General features: G+C 34.1%; 1 protein-coding gene across 1 annotated transcript in view; it reads right to left on the bottom strand.

Annotated features, from left to right (window-relative positions):
* The window catches only part of LOC118189388 (uncharacterized), a 45,729-nt gene extending 26,965 nt beyond the window's left edge, over nucleotides 1–18,764 (bottom strand). Inside the window, exon 1 of the mRNA XM_085816090.1 lies at nucleotides 18,697–18,764. Coding sequence (XP_085672216.1) covers nucleotides 18,697–18,729 — 33 coding nt within the window. The 5' untranslated portion in view covers nucleotides 18,730–18,764. The remainder of the gene's footprint in view (nucleotides 1–18,696) is intronic.
* Nucleotides 18,765–19,870: the final 1,106 nt, after the last annotated feature.

The raw sequence follows: 19,870 nt of genomic DNA, 5'->3' as shown, positions 1-19,870 counted from the left end.
TACAATATTAGCTTATTCACCATTTGATTTTTAGGAACTGAAACATAAAACACTTGTAGAGCTTTAAGTTCAGTAGCTATTTAAAACAACCAGACCTAGAACTACGCCCTCACTGTGCAAAATAGCTTGAGCTATTTAAAACAAAGAACAGAAAAGACGGCATTTTATTGTTAAGTTAGAAATGTCTATAAATTGAGTTTCCCGTGCTGCTTTTCGCTTTAGTACGCTCCGCTGTCACAGCGTTAGTTATTCACAGAACTTGCACAGTTATTAACTTTGTCGAAGACTGAAACATGTGCATTACCCTAGCCAGGATCCAAATTTCGGTCGTTCCAGTTGCTAGTCGAACGTGCTCCAAATTATACCGCGAAAGTATGTGGTAAAAGATGATAAAGCACAACTGCCTTTCTTACAACGATTATTAATCTTTCGGCTGATCATTAATTTACCTTTTCTAGAGAATTGTCAAATCCATGATTTTTACCAGTCTCGGAACAGAAAGATTTATCTGTGTGTTTCAGATTTTCAAACGTGATTTGCATATGCAGTTGTTTGCGAATTAATCTAAAGAAGTTTCTTTTTTGCAGCTCTTTCTTTTTCTTTTTTTAAGATTAAGACAACTTGTAAGGATCTTAAGTTTTACTAACGTTTAATTTATTTTAAATCTTTACTATCACTTCTTATTTTCTACTTCCGGCCAGAATTATAAGAGTGAAGGATTTTATGCAAAGTTTGTCTGGCGAACGCCAAGTATTTAAGTGTGGCCTTTTTGCCAAGCGAAAGAGAGAGGAAGCAGTGAGTTCGAAGCAGGCCGCTTACCTTAGAAGTTACGCAGTTGCTATTTGCCTTCCAGGCCAGAGGTTTTAATCCTCTTGATAAATTAAACGTATTGTAGTGTTCACAGTCTCTGTGCTACATACGCTTCCTGTTATTATAAGGCCAATCTTACACGTGTGTTATTCTAAAGTTAAATTAGAGTTTAGTTTTATTTTGATATCTTTTACGTTAGACCCCGAGTGGAGGGTCATTGTATTCCGAAGTACGGAAGTCATTGTATATTAAGAAAAATAAAGGGTTTTGTATACCCTTCGTCTGTATCCTGTCTACTTACTACAATTAGTGAACATAGCTTTAGTAAGCTCTCTGTTCTTAGTCAGGTCCTTGTATGTTTCCGAAGAAGGTTAGAAGAAACATTGAACCTGATAGTGGCGCCCAACGTAGAAGAATAACCATGGCCGAGTTTCAAGAAGAACCTGTGCTGCCTGCAGAAACGACTCAGAATCCAGAAATGCCAGCTGCCGCCCTGGAAGGATTTGGGTACATCGTCCAGACCATGCGCGCTTCGATGAAACCAGAAGCAACGTTTAATGGAAACTCACCGGTAACCAGTTTTTTGGAAAAATTGGATGACCACTTCATGCTCTACCCCGTGCACGAGTTTCAAAAAGTTACCTTAGCTACCAGCGCTTTGAGGGGCCAAGCGCTTAACTGGTTCAAATGTATCGGCAGAAGTCTCTAGGGTCAAGCAGGAAGTCCCACCTATACTTATGAAAATTTCAAGACTGCCCTACTAAAAGCCTTCCCTGTTGTAAGAAACGGAACTTTTCAGCATATATCAACAAAGAATCGAAAACCTGTCGAGCTTTATTTTAAGAAAAATTCACGTTTTCAAGCTCTTGTATGGAAACCGTCCGGATCCTGAAATAATTCAAGTGATTTTGCCGAGGTTACTACCCCAAGTGCAAGACTTTATTGAATTAAGAAATCCGACTACACTGGAAAAGTTATTTGAGCTAGCAATCCAGTTTGAAAGTAGAAGAACGGCGGACGTCGAAAGAAGACGCCAATATCAACAGCGAAACCAATTTGGTACGCCAAGACTACAACAAACTCAAGCATACGGCTACGGAGAAAAAGCGAATCAGTGGGCAAGGAAACCCGAGCATTCAAAAACAGCCGGCGAACGTCGACAGTTCAATAGAAACCCAGGAAAAAAGTCTCAAGGCCAGGGAAAAAAGAAGGAAAGCACGGAAAGGAAAAATAATTTAAACTAAAACGGATTTCTGCTGACGAGAGGGTGCGGAAATCCGAAGGCCACGAAAACCCCTCTTCCTACAAGATAAATACAGTAATGGTGAAAAATTTGACTCTTCCGAAGATTGAAGTCTTGGTAAATAATATCCCGGCCACCGCACTCCTGGATACCGGCGCGCAGTGTTCCTGTGTGGCAGAAGTCTTTTTTAGAAAGTATTTTCGCAAATACCGCATATATAATGCGGATAATACGACAGTATTAGCGGCGCAAGGAAAAGAATGTAAGTGCGTAGGTAAAGTACCTTTATATATCCGTATCAAGGACGAACAAGTAAAGGTGATGTTTTTTATAGTAAAGAATTTGCAAGCACATTTAATCCTAGGAATAGACTTTCTTTCAGACGCACAAGCTACACTGGATTTTAATGAAGCGTCCCTTAGGCTGACAATGAAACCAGTGCGTGTAGAAAAGGTTGAACCGCCAAGGTTAAATCTTGACCACCTGCCTAATGACGAGCAAGATAGAATCCGACAAGTGGTAAGTGAATTTGCTTCCTTATTTAGTGATATTCCAGGATTTACTCAGGTTACTAACCATAGTATTGACACCGGAGATGCATTGCCGGTTCGTCAAAAACCATACCGGTATGATAAGAATAAGGAAAAAATTATAGAATGGCATATTACCGATATGCTACGTAAAAAGATCATAACGCCCATCTCAAGTAGTTATGCTAGCCCGGTGGTTTTATGTAAGAAAAATAATGATTATCCTTTGGAGCATCCAAAAAGGTGGAGATTCGCTATTGATTACCGTAAATTAAATTCCATAACGAAATATCCGGTATATCCGTTACCGATCATAGAAGAAATTTTAAGGAACATAAAATCAACCAAATTTATGACGACTTTAGACTTAACGAATGGTTATTTTCAAATAGGGGTCGGGCCTGAGGACGTGTCTAAGACTGCTTTTATAACCAAGTCTGGCACTTATGCATTTTTGCGTATGCCGTTTGGCCTTTCTGGGGCCCCAGCAACATTTCAGCGATGCATGGACATTGTGTTAAGACCTGTTCTTGGAAAGTCCACATTTATCTATTTAGACGATATCATTATTACTAGTGATAATCTCGACCAACATATACAGGATTTAAGACAGGTGTTTTCTTTATTAAATGAGGCCGGTCTAAAAGTTAATGTCGAAAAGTGCAAATTTGCAGCCCCTGAATTAAAATATTTAGGTTACAAAATATCGCAAAAAGGGATCGAGACAGATGAATCAAAAATAATCGCTGTACAAAAGTATCCGACTCCAAACACGGCAAAGAAGCTCTCTTCTTTTCTAGGACTTTGTTCATATTATAGGTCCTTTATAAAAGATTTTGCGGCTATCGCTGAGCCATTGTTAAAATTAAAAAGGAAAAAGGCAAGATTCTCGTGGACGGCCGAAGCCAATAGTGCTTTCGAAAAATTAAAACAAGCATTAACGCAAGCCCCTGTGTTGAAATTTCCTGAAAAGGATGAAAATTTAGAAATTTCAGCGGATGCTTCGGATTATGCGGTAGGAGCGGTACTTTCGCAAAATCAGCAGCCCGTGGCATTTTTTAGCCGAACTTTAAATCAAACACAAAGAAACTATTCCGCGACCGAGAGAGAGGCACTTGCAGTTCTGTTAGCAGTGCAAAAGTTCCGAGTCTATTTTGGAAAGGCGCCGATAACAGTATATTCTGATCATGCGGCGGTAACTAGATTGTACTCAGGGAAAAATTTATCCCCAAGGTTAATAAGATGGGCACTCAAGTTGCAAGAATATAATCTGGTAATCAAGCATACCCCCGGAAAGGAAAATATCGTAGCAGATGCCCTATCACGAATTAAATTAGACGAACAGGGTAATACCGTAAAAGTTGCAATGCTTACAGCGTGTACAATAAATTCCCGAGAAACTGTAATAACAGAACTGGGTAAGGATCCTGAGTTTGGAAGTATTTATGAGTATTTGAAGGATCCTGAAAATTTTAGCCAACAAGATATTGTGGCGATAAGAAATAGGGCGGCCCATTACGAACTAATAGATGGTCTATTATTTTATACAAAAACTACGAATTCCAACAACGAATTTCGACCTGTTATCCCAGCTAGTCTTAGATTAAATATCCTGCAAGAGCTCCATGACAGCCCTTTAGCTTCTCATGCTGGTATTCGAAAAACTATCCAACGCGTACGCGAGGCAGTCTACTTTCCTGAACTGCAAAAGTTAACAAGGGCGTATGTCCAGTCCTGCCCAACATGTCAAGCCGTTAATTATATTAATTTCCGCCCGGCCGGGTTTCTAAATAGTATTAAATCCGAATTTCCAAATGAAATAATTGGCATCGATTTATTGGGCCCTTTCCCAAAAAGTCAGTTAAATAAAAGTCGCTATCTCCTTGTTATGGTTGATCATTTTAGTAAATGGACCGAAATTGTTCCCTTAAAACGAGCCTCCGCGAAATTAGTTACTGATTCTATTTTAAATAAATATATTTTAAAATACGGGGCGCCCCTAAAAGTTATATCGGATAATGGTCCTCAATTTGTAAGTAATATATTTGAAGACATGTGCCAAAAACTGGGCATACGTCATTTAAAAATGGTCCCGTATCGGCCGCAATCAAATATAGCGGAACGGGTCAACAGAAATATAGTGAAAATTATCCGTAGTTATGTTAAAAATTTTCATAAAAGCTGGGATAACTATGTCAATGAATTTGCTTTCGCCCTTAGGACCGCAAAACATGATACAACGGGAAAAACTCCTGCTGAGTTATTTCTAGGCAGAAAGATTATAACACCGTTAGATAAATTATTTTATGTGCAACAAAGAGCCCCAGAATTTAAAATGGGTGATATAGAAAAACTAATAAAAGAAGCAAAAAAGAATACGGAAGTAGCACAAAGAAAACAGAAATTATATTATGACTTGAAACGACGGGGAGTAACTTATAAAGTAGGGGATGAAGTTTTAAAAATTAAGCATTCACTTTCTTCAGCACCAGAAGATAAAACTGCCAAATTTTTTCCACGATTTGAAGGACCATATGTTATAGAAAAAATAACTCACGCTGTTGTAGTGTTAAAGGCCAGAAATGGTGAAACTTGTTCCGCAAATATTGATCAAATTAAGCCCTACTTCGATCGTAATAAAATGCAAATCTTTTCAGATCTTTTGCAGGATCCGGCACGGCAGACACCGCAGGTACAAGTTCCAGAGGTGGGAAAACGACAAGTACAAGGGCAAGCCAATGAGAGACAGAAGCAAGTGAAAAGAAAATTGCCCCGCGGAAAAATTGAAGGTAAAAAGAAAAAGAAGCCGTTCCACCATCCAGAAAACAGAGTTCACGAACACCCCCAGAATGAAGAAGGGAGAAGGACGACGTATGTGAAGAGGACCAGGAGAAAGGACGGCAACTATAACCCGGCTTTAAAACGGAAGATTGACTCATCCGACAGAACTCTCCGCAGCAAAAGTCGCCGAACTGCGGAAGGGCCATCAGCGGCGGAGGAAAAAGTACAAGAAAAATTTGAACGGCCAACAACGAGGTCCAAGCAGGATCACGACAGAAGTTTCCCGGTTCCGCCAAGACCAGCTGCCTTCAAACGGCCAAGACCACAAGCAGAGGGGAAAAGTAAGGTGTTCAAGGGTGGCCGTACTGGTGAAAAACGGAAGCTTCCAGAGGAAAGCACTGAAGGGCGAGCCCATACAAGAAGGAGGATAAACCAGGCTGCGGTCTGCAGTACCTTTAAAGACTGGGCCCAGAAAAGGATGTCCGAATATTACAAAGATAAGTAAAATTTTATGTTACGTTGCAAACTTAAATTAATCTTTCATTCTTACTGCAAGTGGCAGATTTCAAGAAGTTTTACTTCATGCGAGGTCTACCTTTATCGCCAAAAGGGCGAGAAATGAGTTGTGACCGATTTTCTTATTATGTTTTTCAATTATTCGCGCGTAAAACTAAAGTTGATATATAATAGCGTTGTGTAAAGACTTAAATATTGTAAAAAGTTATTGTATAAATTTTATTTAAAACATTCTAGCAAGAAAGAAGTTTTAGTCTGAAAGACTTTTTGAAATGTAGTATTATTTCAATGTAGAAAGAATTGGCACTTGCTTTGAAAAGAATAGAAGTTAACAATGTACTACTAATGTATGTTTTCAAATGTGTAAAATTAACGGCATGTTGATATGTTCTTATATACATGTGAACTGTTATTTTAAATGTTAAGAAATACCGTGATATGGTAAAAGTGAAAGTAATGTTAAAAATTTGTTATTCGTGTGACTGTAAAGATTAAATCATGGCGAATATGTGGTAAAGGTTGAATGATGTAGTTAGGCTCTCTGACGCTACACTTTAGAGTTAGCCACTTTTAGAATAGTACCTCAGGGTTTAGAGTTGAAAGTAGGGTGTGTTAAGAGGTCTCGTTATGTTGAATTTTAACACGTTAGTGTTTGATTGTAGGAGGAAGTGTGGCACACGTAGACAGAAACACATTCGTGTTTGGTGTTCTTTTACAACACATGTCAGAGAGCACGGGGGAGAGATAATTAAAATAATCATGAATGAAATAAGAATGTTAAGAGAAGTATATTCTATATGTTATTTGCAATGTCATTGTGTAACATTTCATTACACTAGTTTTCCTTCCAGATCTCTGGAAGGAACCATAATTGAATAAAGCTCCTGTTTAGATGCAGTACAGATGAAAAAAAAAAGATTGTTGTAGATCCTGGGAGCTGCTATTGTAACAAATTCCTTTCTTTTAAATTTTCTAGTTTTTAACGAAGTTATGATTGTAAAAGGTTGGCCTCGCGTTAGATTCTAGAGCTAAAAGTTTTCAACAAGGTCGTTTGAGACCTCAGTTTCAAACTAATTAACTCTGGCGGGAAGTATGTAAGGATCTTAAGTTTTACTAACGTTTATTTTATTTTAAATCTTTACTATCACTTCTTATTTTCTACTTCCGGCCAGAATTATAAGCGTGAAGGTTTTTATGCAAAGTTTGTCTGGCGAACGCCAAGTATTTAAGTGTGGCCTTTTTGCCAAGCGAAAGAGAGAGGAAGCAGTGAGTTCGAAGCAGGCCGCTTACCATAGAAGTTACGCAGTTGCTATTTGCCTTCCAGGCCAGAGGTTTTAATCCTCTTGATAAATTAAACGTATTGTAGTGTTCACAGTCTCTGTGCTACATACGCTTCCTGTTATTATAAGGCCAATCTTACACGTGTGTTATTCTAAAGTTAAATTAGAGTTTAGTTTTATTTTGATATCTTTTACGTTAGACCCCGAGTGGAGGGTCATTGTATTCCGAAGTACGGATGTCATTGTATATAAAGAAAAATAAAGGGTTTTGTATACCCTTCGTCTGTATCCTGTCTACTTACTACAATTAGTGAACATAGCTTTAGTAAGCTCTCTGTTCTTAGTCAGGTCCTTGTATGTTTCCGAAGAAGGTTAGAAGAAACATTGAACCTGATAAACTCCCAAATCCAAGTTTTTTGTCACTATCTCAGAATAGAAGGTTTTTAATGTGTGTTTCAGATTTTAAAAGTAGTTTGCATATGCAGTATTTTGCAAATTAATCTAAACAAGTTTCTCTTTTCCCTTTCTTCCTTTCTTTTTAGTCCAAAAGGGTAATTTGCTCAGATGGATTGTTAATTTCGTTTTGGCATTTTGCGTTGATTCATTCACTTTTCAAACTGTTGCCGCCAAATATTATCTCCCTCTATTATAGTTAAAGAAATTAAATAATGAAGAAGCTGCATAAACATGTGTATGTTTCTCGCATTGTGATAAAACAACGCTACATAGAGCCATCAAATTTTGAATCATGTACGCCTCCACCCGAATATGGGCATCTGGAAGCCCAAATTTGAAATTTGGAATTTGTTTTATTATCGATTTCATATTTTGCAAAACTTTAACGAATTTTTGAGTAACAAACTCAAGGATTTGAAAGGGTGCAATGGCAACATTGTACCAAAAAAAAAAAAATTATCTTCAACGCGCAAGACTGTGCATCAGAAATTCTAACGATATGCTCATTTTAAAATTATTTTGTGATATTGATGTTGAACTGAAATTTATGGTTTAAGTGCGAAGAACATGATATTTAATAAATAAAGGTAACGCACAAAATGTTAAAAAAAATGCTTTTTTTTTTTTTTTTTCCTGGACGTAATTTAAAATCTGAAAACATTCAGACTTTTCTTCTTCATTTCCTTTTTTTAAAGTCAGCATGATTTAAATCTGAAATTGCTTTCCAAAGTATGTCATTTCATAGCTGCAATTCTTCATGCTGTTTAAATTTCCTTGTTGTCACACTTTTGTTGTACCAAGCACTTTTGCTTCCTTATTTTCAATTGTTTATTTCTTCTCCTATCCTTTATTAGGTGCCACTCTAAGAAAAGGTTTTCAGTTGCTAATCTAAATTAATATGCTGGCTCTGAGAAACATATTCAAAACAAGCGAAACAAGAACTGGAACTGTTAATCGCATTCTTAAATTTTACAAAAAATATTGGGAATGTGAACCCGAAAAGAACATTTTGTCTCTGCTAGAAACAAAAATTACTGTATGAAATAAGAATTAAAATACATATAAGAGAAGTATAGAGGACACCGGATGTTTACCAAACGGTGAAGCAGGTATTTTCCTCACATGCTAACTATCTACAAGCACCAGCATCCCACAGAGTCCTTAAAGAATAAACGCTTGATCCATTCAATACCGCCGGCCCTGCCACCGCCAGCAGCTCGTTTGGAATTCCATTCTTTAGTTCGTATGATTTATTGGAATGTTGACGTATTATCACATACATTTATACATTCAGCATTATATAACTAATAATGTTATATTATTATCTGTTCAAAATTTTCTTGGTACATTGCAATAATTTTGTTATACCTTCCATTTTACTTGTTAAATATATGTAAGAAAAACACTTTTGTTCCTCTTAGGAATTAGCTGGCAACAATTAAAAGCGCATTCCTTAATCTGTTAATCTATTATCTAATACCTTTACATTATTATCTGGCTCAAAATTTCTTTGGTAGTTTACATTGCAATAATTTTACCATATCTTACAATTTACAGATAAATAAATACATGTAACAGTAACAGTTTGTTCTTAGGAATTAGTTGCCAACATTTATAAGGGCATTTCTAAATCTATTGTCTAATATTGTTACGTTATTATTATTTGGTTCAAAATTTGCTTGGTACTTTACATTGCAATAATTTTACTATATCTTACAGTTTACTGTTAAATACCTGTAACAGTAACAATTTTTGTGATTCTTAAGGAATTAGTTGGCAACAATTGTAAGAACATTTTTAAATCTGTTAATTTATTACCTACATCTGTTTCAAAATTTGATTGGAACTTTACATTACAATAATTTTGGTATATTTTACAGTTTACTTGTTAAATATGTGTAACAGTAACAATTTTGTTCTTAGGAATTAGTTGGCAGTAATTTTAAGCGCATCTCTAAATCTACGGTACTGACTCACCCAGAATCGTCCAATGAAATACCATTACCTTAAATGGATTGGATTGGATTATTTAATTATGGCAAAACACACGAGGGCTATCTGCCTAAAGGGGGGATGTCTTCGTGGAGGACTTTCTAAGGGAAACTGGCTCGTATACGCGTTACACATAGGGGAAAACCACGAAAACGCCTAACCATTACTTTAAATGTAAAATTATTGTTTTAACCAATATACACTCCGTTAAGAAAATGTGCTGGGGTACAGTTTATATTTCTCCTACTAGTAAAATACGGAGAGAAAAACTTACGGAGTAGTTCAGAAATTTAGCTGATGCACTTTCGTTTCTTTTTTTCTTAGAAATATTTTTACTTTACGCTACATTTTTTAATCCCAATTGCTATTTTTAGATAATTTTTTATGTTCTTAGAATTTCATTTTATTTGTTTGCTGTATGGTTGAATTATGTTTCTTCAACTAATTATTTTTAAATTTTCTGTTTAATGATATGATATGCGTGATTCAAGTATAATCCATTAATATAAATGTGTTCGAGAATTTTATTTTATTTATCTGAAGTGCATTTCTTTCAAAAGAATACTTTGTGACCCAGTATGTGACACAATACATCTGAAAATCATACATATTGAAAGAGAAAATATAATAAAACACGGTGATGTCTTTCAGTGGGCCATTCAGAAAAGCTGCATAAATGAGAAAACTGTATAATCGACATTTTAATTTAGTAAAATATGCATACATCGCTTTACACAGTTTTATCATCATCCGCTTAGTATAGCCCACCGGCGGCCGAGCGTTAAAATCACTGAACAGTGGTATTTCGATTCGATGTTCGAATCTCGCGAACGGGCTGGCGATTGCATGGGTGTTTTCTTGGTTTTCCTCACGTGTAAAGTGTATACGAGCCAGTTTCCCTTAGAAAGTCCTACATAAGGCATTCTCCCTCATAAGGCTTTCTCACGAGGCTTTTTCTCGAATGCTTTGCCATAATCAAATAAGTCAAATGGGTTTGCGAACAAAAGAGGACACAAAATAATAATGTAATTTTAAAAAGTTGGAATTAAAGTTTGTCTTCAAAAATAAACATAGATTTTTAATTTATTTCCCAGCATGTCGTTTTATTATCTTTGCAGTTATTTGTTTGTACAAGTATATTAAGAGGGAGGTGAAAGGGCATCAGACACCAGCAGAAGCATCAGGGACTTCCCCGGGCGCCGAAAGTTCTAGCTACGCCACTGCACTGAATTCTTCCCCCATGCTGTTAACCCCTATATATATTCCAATATGAGGAATGTATAATACGATACTTGCTTCTCTAATATCAACCAGGTGGAATAATTGTTGATATTCTTTTAAAAATTCAAAAGATAATTTTAAATACTTGGGCTTCTTCGCTATGCAGTTCACTAAGGAATTTAATTTATTCGTTTCCGTCAGTTTGAAACTTTCTAAAGTAGCTGAATCTTCTTTCAAGGACATCTTAGTAGCATACCTACTGGTTTTATCTCGCTTATAACTCTCAGTAAAATATTTTTTCACAAAACTAAAACCTCATTATTTTTGAGTTTTTTAGTTTTAATATTCGCTGTTTTGCAAAGGTTTCCTAGAGTATTATACAGTTCGTTTTCTTTCTTTATAAACCCACAATGAAACCTATTTTCAGTTTCTACTAGAACATTTCCCGCCACGACAAATCTAAAAGTTGTGTCTTTCACAATGAGATCGGAATTACTGATAAGAATTTGTCCCAGTTTTAAAAGCTCGTAAAAAATTCCCGCTTCCAACATCATATCTACAGGTTATGGAAGATTAAATCATCTTCAAATTTTACATTTGGAAACTCCTGCACTAAAATTTCAGTTGGATGTGAGACCGTTAAATCTGCAATTATTTTTGGAATTACTGAAAAAAGAAAAAAAATTCTTCCCGAAACTCTCATCTTTATTGCATACTGATGCATTAACTTTATGTTTTATGGTCAAGGTAACATCATTTACTAATGAAACTAAACTTTTTTCTTTTCTTTAACTGCAAATGCTCTATAAAATTACGACTCCCGAAATTTGACATAGTGCTGACACGTAATAAGTACTTTACTCTATTTTTATGGTCCTTCTTATCTTTTAGAAAGCATATTACGATAGAAAGCAAAATTGCTATCTTTTCGAATAACTGCTTTCTGAAAAATTTCTTCACATTAATGTTCAAGGTCTGCGCATCATCTGGCTCGGAACTACTGCAGTTGGCTTCGCTGATTCCCTTTCTTTTTGATCTGATGAAAAAGATTCTTTCGCGTATGCTTTATTACCTGCTTTCAGAAAATGAAATATTTTGTAGTGAGGTTTCTACCAATAGTAAGAATACTTAAATGGGCAATTTCACACAATGTGAACAATTCAAATATAACTTCTTACATTTTACAATTAAGCCCCACTAGCAGCCAAGCAGTGAAGTCCTTGAAAGCTAGTTGTTGTTGTTGACTGATCCTCACTTCCCTGACGTATAGTCCATGAAATTCTCGTGGTAAGGAGCGCACGATTACGCCTGTCGTTGGCAACAGCCTTGAGCACTTTACAGGTAACATTACGATTTAGTTCAGTTCCGCCCGTAATTTTGATGGAGAGAACCCCGCGGAACGGGGTTCTTCAATGTTCCCCTAACACCAACCTCTCGAAAGATCTTCCGGCTCGCCGTATATTTAGAGTGCCCCCATGCCGCACGGACACTATACATTTACAAATATGCCTTCACTGGGATTCGAAGCCAGGCCCTTCGGCACGGCAGTCAGCGGCGTTAACCACTATACCAGTTGAGCAGCGTGAACACTGGTAGTTCTGTTTGGGCCTCGAATCCCGGCGAACGGGCTGGCTGCATGTAGACTTCTGTGTTTTTCCCCATGTGTAAAGTGTACACGAGCCAGTTTCCCCTAAAAATTCCTCCATGAAGGCATCCGTCACCTTAGGCTGATAGCCCTTGACTACTTTGCCGTAATTAAATACTGTGAAGGCTCTTATTTTGGCGAAGCTTTAATTTTTGCGAGCCCGGCTTAATCGCGAAAATTTAAGCCTCGCGAAATGCTTTTTTTTCCGCCTCAAATAATAATAAAAAATCAGAAATTTTTCACTTACCCAAAATTTAATGATTTATTGCACAGTTACAAGCTTTTTCTTCACAACTTTCTTTCTTATAACTATTTTTTGAATAATATACAAGTATATTTCTCGAGTATAAACCAATAAAATTAATAGAAGGCAGCTCATTCGCTTAGAATATTATTTATACCAGCTTCTTTGAAGCCATTCAAAATTTTCTCATGCTTGGCTTCAGTACCGTTAAATACGCGCACAAGCCAAGACGTGTGAATCGGTTTTAGTCGTGATATTCGCAAATCCACAGATTCTTTATCCTCTAGAAATTGAAGCTTATTAGAATACCACTCAATAAACTCATTCTTGAGCAAACGCTTGAACTCGCCATTCACAGTTAAGTTCAAAGGTTGGAGCTTACTTGTTCAGGAAGCGAGCACAAAAACTGGAATAATATTCCTCTTCTCTAGCTCAGTCAGAAAAAGAGGACCTTGGTGTGGTTGGTTAAAAACGTCGAACAATTCAATCGAATTTTTCAACCTTCTCAACTTTACCTAAATACTTTTGAAATTTTTCAACTTTCGGTTCTGTTCATATAAAATTCGCTAAATTTTCAACTCGCGATATCATCGATATATTCATTTTCGCGAAAATTACGGCCCGCGAAAATAAGGGCCTTTACAATAAATAAAACCAACATTTCACAAATTCTGCTACGTCTTGTACAGGTAATTTAAAGTAAGATGAACAATTTACTAGACCATGATTCTATTCTCACGATTTAAAATGCAGTTTACTGTCTTAACATCCGACAAAAATACTTTACTTACATTCTTTAAGTTATTATACTTACGTAGAAGATTAAAGTTTTCAGTAAGGGATTTTCCAAGTGACTTGAAACATATATTTTCTTTATCTTATTCGCTTGGTGAAAACAATTTATCTCCTTGCCGTATTGAAATGTAAAAAGCTGACTTATCTAGTGTTTTGGTATAATTTATTCGATAGTATAAATTATTTAAAAGTTTCGAGTCAGAGACAGTATTTAATTTTAAATAATCGTCTCAGCTAGCCACGAGACGTGAAAAAAACTGCACATGAGTTTCATGTGGTTGTTTGAAAGCGCTGAACAATAATAAGGTGTTGGTTGAAATTCTCTTAATTGATTTATTTTCACAGAATTCGAGATATATTTATCATGTAAATAAATTGTTTCGTTATAAACTTTTATCTCCTCATTATTTATCCCCTCATCCTCTTGATTTAAAAGAATTTCTGCTTTATAGTTTTCTGAAGCATTTTCAGTAATAAAAAACATTCTAATGATAAAATTAAAACCTACCCCTCACGATGTATAGGAATTTTAAAAATTCTAATGTACTTTATTAATTGATCTAGCGATTCGGATTTTATTTGAGCCGTTTTCTTTGAAAGTGGTATAAGTCCATTTTTGGCAAAAGTTAGTTAATGATAATGATGAACGCAATCTGCTATGAGCTTTTTTTCTATAAACAGTTCCCCCACCCCCACACAAAAAACAAAAAAAAAACAAAAAAAAAAAAAAAAAAATCCTTCAGAATTTTCATCGTTTAGTCGATATAAATGTACGCAGTTAATGAAGATACAAATGCAATTATTTTAATAAATTTCCACTTTCCACAAAGATATAATATTTAGTTCAAAAACTGTACAGCATAAATTCAAAAATTATACTACACGAATATTTTGTTTCTGATATTGAGATTTAAAAAAAGACTGAATTACTAAGATTTATAAATGTTCCTATTTTCGACCATGAGAGACTGTTTCCGAGGCATCTTCCATCTTCAGAAGATGTGGAATTTCTATTCCTGATAGCGCCCGAACTAAAAGGTGGTGGATGATGATTCCTCACCACCAGAATTTGGCGACTGGGTTCCCTAATCCCCAATCTCCTTTAAAGGGAAGTGTATAAGATATTTCTCCCGCGTTCTTAGCATGCATTCGTACTGTAGTAGTCAGCACACTCGGCGCGTATTCGAGAGGTTAGAGGTTCGAGTCCCAGCGAGGGCAATGCACATTTTTCATATCTTCTGCTTGGAAATAACCAAATGTCTCTAAAACTTCATTATGTCATCTGAAGGTGTGAGAAATGATGCTATTGAAAAACTTTACAAACAGAAAAATGTTTTTCCTCTACCTTTTGCAATGTAGAATTAAGTTATTAAGAAGCAAAAGAAAAGTTTGAATATTTTAAGTACAAGATTTTTTATGAATATGTATTTGTAATGAAAGTGTAATATTCAACTTCGCCATTTTTTTAAGATTCGACTTCGTATTTTTTTAAGAATTTCATTTAATGTATAAAATTAATTTAAAGATATTTTTTGTGTTAAACTAATCATACCAGGATTTTTATCTTTCTGTTATCTTATAAATCAGAAAATAAACTTCCAGATGAACTTTGGTCGGAATCTCTAGCTTAATTTATAAAATTTTTGATCCATCAAAAATTGATTGATAGGCTGCTACCTATGATGAAATTTAAAATCAAAATTATCGGAAAAATTCAAATAAACCGAACGTAATCTTACGCCATCGGATAGACCGCACGGGCTTAAAAGAAAATTGACGTTGTAAACTTCTGTGAGATGCTGATCTTGATTAGAGAGAATATATTTCCTTTCAGAGGAATGGGTTTGCTTTCTTTATTACTTTTTTCCCTCCTGAGGACTAAAGTGTATATAATAAAAATAATGTAAAACACTTTTGGTTACACTGTTTTAATAAAATGTTGTATAAATGTTAGGGTTAAGAAAACGGTCAACTGATTGACTCAGGACCATGGTGTCTCCACATACGATAACTGCTTATGTAATTTTTTTCTCTTTTTGTCTTGGTTTAGCCCCATCATAAATTCCATGGTAAAACCGGCAAAGAAACTTTTTGCGCGTTGCTCGCTTTTTTTGATGCTCTAAGCATGTATATTTCGCCTAATAGTTACTACAAATCTGAATTAAATAAACCAAGTGAGGGTTTCTAAGCAAGCATCTGAAGGACGTAGGATGAGTAGGCTATTTTCGGAACATAATTTTGACGAAGTGGCCGAAATCGCGTAACTGGGGTACTGCGTTAAAAGATGTTTCTCCATATTCAGTATAGATGGCGCCACATGTACAAATTTAATAAAGTCTCCGTATACTCGTTGCATACTTCTGCTGAAATATATATATACAGTCTAACGTATGACTACGGTGTAATCCAAAGTTTAGCTTCAGACTTTCGGCATGTGAAGAATTTTAATTGTTATTCATTAAGCAAATGGAATTTAAATAATTTTGCAGAAATTATTTAAATGGATTCAAATGTAAAGAAAAATTAGTCTTGGAATTTTTTTAATTATTGATTACATGATTGCTATTCTTTATTGCTTTTCTTAAAAAAGAATAAATTCTTAATTGCATGAGATTTCCTAATATATATTCGTATCAATGGTACAACTGATTTGCTTACTATATGATTAATTATAATATTACTTGAGCATTTCAGTAATTAAACTTGATAGCAGAAGAAAGAATTCTTGTTCCCTATCAAATTTGTATGAACAGATTCTAACGGTAAAAAGTAGTTTTAAATTTAAAATAAAGATGTGTTATTAACAACATTTAAGTGCTGACGTTCTAGTTTCAGAAATCTTCACCAGATGGCGGTAAAGCTCTGCTATTAACTACATTTCAGCAAAGAATCTTTCTTTGATTTAAGTGTTAATGTTTCAGTTTCAGAAATGTCTCAGAAGATGGCAGCACCACCTGAAATGTTGGTTAAACTTCAATTCGTGAATGTTTTCGTGACTGTTGTCGAACGCTGTGACAGCTCTCAGGATTTGACTTAAATCTGTATGCATTTGCAACCCAAATTCAGCGATTCTCAACCGGTGGTAGGCAAGAGAAAAATAGGTGATACGCAAAGAAACGAATTATTTTTAGCTATTAGATTCAAAAACCTCTTAAAGAAAAGAACAATTGTTAGAAATTTCCTGTCATCGAACTCTAAATGAAGATTTCAAAATAACACAATCGCTAACTTTTGGCTGAACCAAAATAAGACGTTAAAGGCATTTCAAATAGAACTATTACATTTGTATTGCTTTTTTGTACAACCTATTTGAGTCGACAAAGATTTTCTTCCACTTTATATCTGAAAAATAAATACAGAACAAAATTAAAAGTGGATCCTAATTTACGGTTAAAATTAAATAAAATAAGGCCAGGCATAAAGAAACTAATATTTCTTAAACAGGCCCAATTTCACACTAAATTTATAGTTAAAGTATATAAATAAAATTTTGATAATTAGAATGCTAACCAATTTTTAATTTTTTTATGTGTGCACATTTATTACAAATAGCCAATAGACTGCACAAATGGAAAAATATATATATTTTTAATATTTCTATTGATAAATTGAAAAATAATGATTGCAAACTGTAGGGGTGGTACTGAAGTTTTTCAAGTTTTGCTTAGATGGTAACACGTTAATCAAAAGGTTGAGAACCACTGCATTAGTTACATAAGTCGCAGGAATTATTAATATTGAAAAATGCATTTTAAAAGGGTGCTACTTTGGTAGACGGTTCACGGATTTTTGGCGATTTACGTTGGCGCGATTTTTACAAACGTCAGCCATCTTGAAGAACGCTGTTTTTACGCATAATAAAGTATTCGAAACTTAAAAAAAAAATAATAATAATAAATATCGTTAGAAGTAATGGATTAATTTTTTGTTGAAAATGCCGTTTTTTAAGATGGCAGGCAAGTGTAAATAAATACATTTACTATGAGCATAAAATACTAAAGTAAGGTTATTATTACTTTCGGTTTTGGTTTGGTTATTACTTTCATATAGCAAAGAAGAGAATAAAAACACCGCTATAAAAACATTGTGCCAACGTTTAATTAGACTAAAATATTACTGAAATTGAATATCGAATTAAAAACCATCATCCAACATTTAAAAGAATTAGAATATTAATAAATTCAAATACTTTAAAATACGCTATATAGAATATAATTAACATTAAAACATATGTGACAATAATTATCTCAGCAATTTTTGAAAATAATGTATTAATTTTTTAACAAAAATTGAAGTATACAATTATAAAATAAAAGAAAAATATGTACTTACATTTTTTTGAATCATTTAATCTGTTGTTTATTGATAAGTACCACAAAAAAAATCGGAATCATAATTTAGATATCAATGAAAAAAATTTGAAAAAAATAATATCAAGGGCAGGAATAAAAAAATTTAAAAAAAAATTATAAATAGATAAAGCAATTTAGAGCCAAATTAATGGATCATGAAGATTAAAAATAACAAAAAAATTTGGAATAAAAAATCCAATAATTGGTATTGTTTTTAAAATTTCGAAGATCCTTTAACCGTCCCTCCCTGAAGTACATGCGAATCATCCCAGTCTATGTCTCTAATAATTTCAAAAAATTTAACATATGGATGCTCATTCAATGCAGAACAAATTTTCCTAAACAAATACCAGGCTATGTATCCTTCAAAATTTCCTCGACGATTGTAAACCGGCAAAGAATTTTTGAAGTCACGCCATTGTCTTTCAACTGTGTTAGTATGAGCTCCGGTTTCAGGATCTACGAAATGAAGCGAATGGTTAACTTGCAAGTGATTAAAACCTTCTTCGCTCAAACGGTCATAAGCTAAAATAATGTTTAAAAGCCATAAATAATGTTTAAAACATTAGATTAAATTTATACATATTAAAACCAATTACTTTTAAAGTAAGGTGACGTCATTGATTACATCATCCGCAACATAAAATTTCATAGACTATGATAAACAAAAAAAATTTTATTTCAAATAAAAATGCAGAATTAAATTGATTTTTAATATTTAGAAGCCATAAATAATATTTAAAACACGGAATTTATGCACAATAAAACACATTATTTTTTAAATAAAAACACATTATTTTTTAAATAAAATGACAACAAAGTATCGGTTACCATAAATAACTTATCCAGCAATGGGTTTACCATAAATCGTATTACTCGCCAAAAGAAAAATCGCCAAAATCCGTGCAACCGTCTACCAAAGTAGCACCTTTAAAAGTAAATTAAGTACAAGGAACCATTAAAAAAGTGTCGACCTTTGAAATATTTTTAATACACAAGAATAGAATTGTTTTAATACACAAGAAACTAAAAAAGCATTACTTACCTAGATCCAAACTTACAAAAATTTTTAAGTTTTAGTGAAAACTTACTTTGAGAATGTCTGCGTGTATTATAAAACGTCATTAAACATAATTTTCTTCGTACTTACGCTACATACATTTCAACAGCAAAATTACAAAAATTTTAAAAGCAGCATATGTTTAGAATTCGCGATGCAGTATTAAGTGTTGCCATACATTTATTATTATTATTATTATTATTATTATTTTCAATCTTTTCTCAGTTTTTCCTATCAATGACCAGTTTTCTTAGTAAGATGGCTAGCGAAACGTCGTTTTTTTTTTTTTTTTTTTTTTTTCCGTCTTTTTATTATCAGCCTTTTTTATGTATGAACTTCATTTGTTAAATATCATGTTCTTCACGCTCATTTGGATTAAGCCTAAATTTCGAATTCTGGAAGAAGGAATGAACTAAGTTTAATAAGAAAAGAGATATTAATAAATATATATATCAAATTCAACTAACATACAGGAGCTAAAATTTTGAGAGATAACTTTTTAAAAACTACTCTTGGCGATTTTTACAAAATTTTTCAGTTTCCCATAATTAGAGTCATAGAATCGAAATATGGAAAGAAATTGGCATGTCATTTCAGAAAAAGTTCGATTTGGCGTCAAAATACCTATATTAGAACAATGTTATATATAAATCTAATACATATCCTAAGTCGTGATTTCGAGACACGAAAAACACAAGCTGAATTTCGTCAATCGGTACGGTAGAATGAGAAATATAGAACTGCCCCCTTCTTTTTTTTTTTTAGTCCAAAGGGATTTGAATCCCGAAGGACTATTAGTTTCGTTTTGGCATTTTGCGTCGGACTCATAAATGTCGGTTCACTTTTCAAACTGTTGCCACAAAATGTTAGAGTCCTGCATTATATTTGAAGAAATTAAATAATGAAAAATCTGCATAAATGTATGTATATTTCTCGTATTGTGAT

The sequence above is a fragment of the Stegodyphus dumicola genome, chromosome 4 (assembly GCF_044657685.1).
Source record: "Stegodyphus dumicola isolate Sdum_Otavi_A_Nest chromosome 4, ASM4465768v1".
NCBI classification, from domain to species: domain Eukaryota; kingdom Metazoa; phylum Arthropoda; class Arachnida; order Araneae; family Eresidae; genus Stegodyphus; species Stegodyphus dumicola.
Note: the sequence above shows the minus strand (reverse complement) of the source record. Positions and strands in the feature narration are given on the sequence as shown.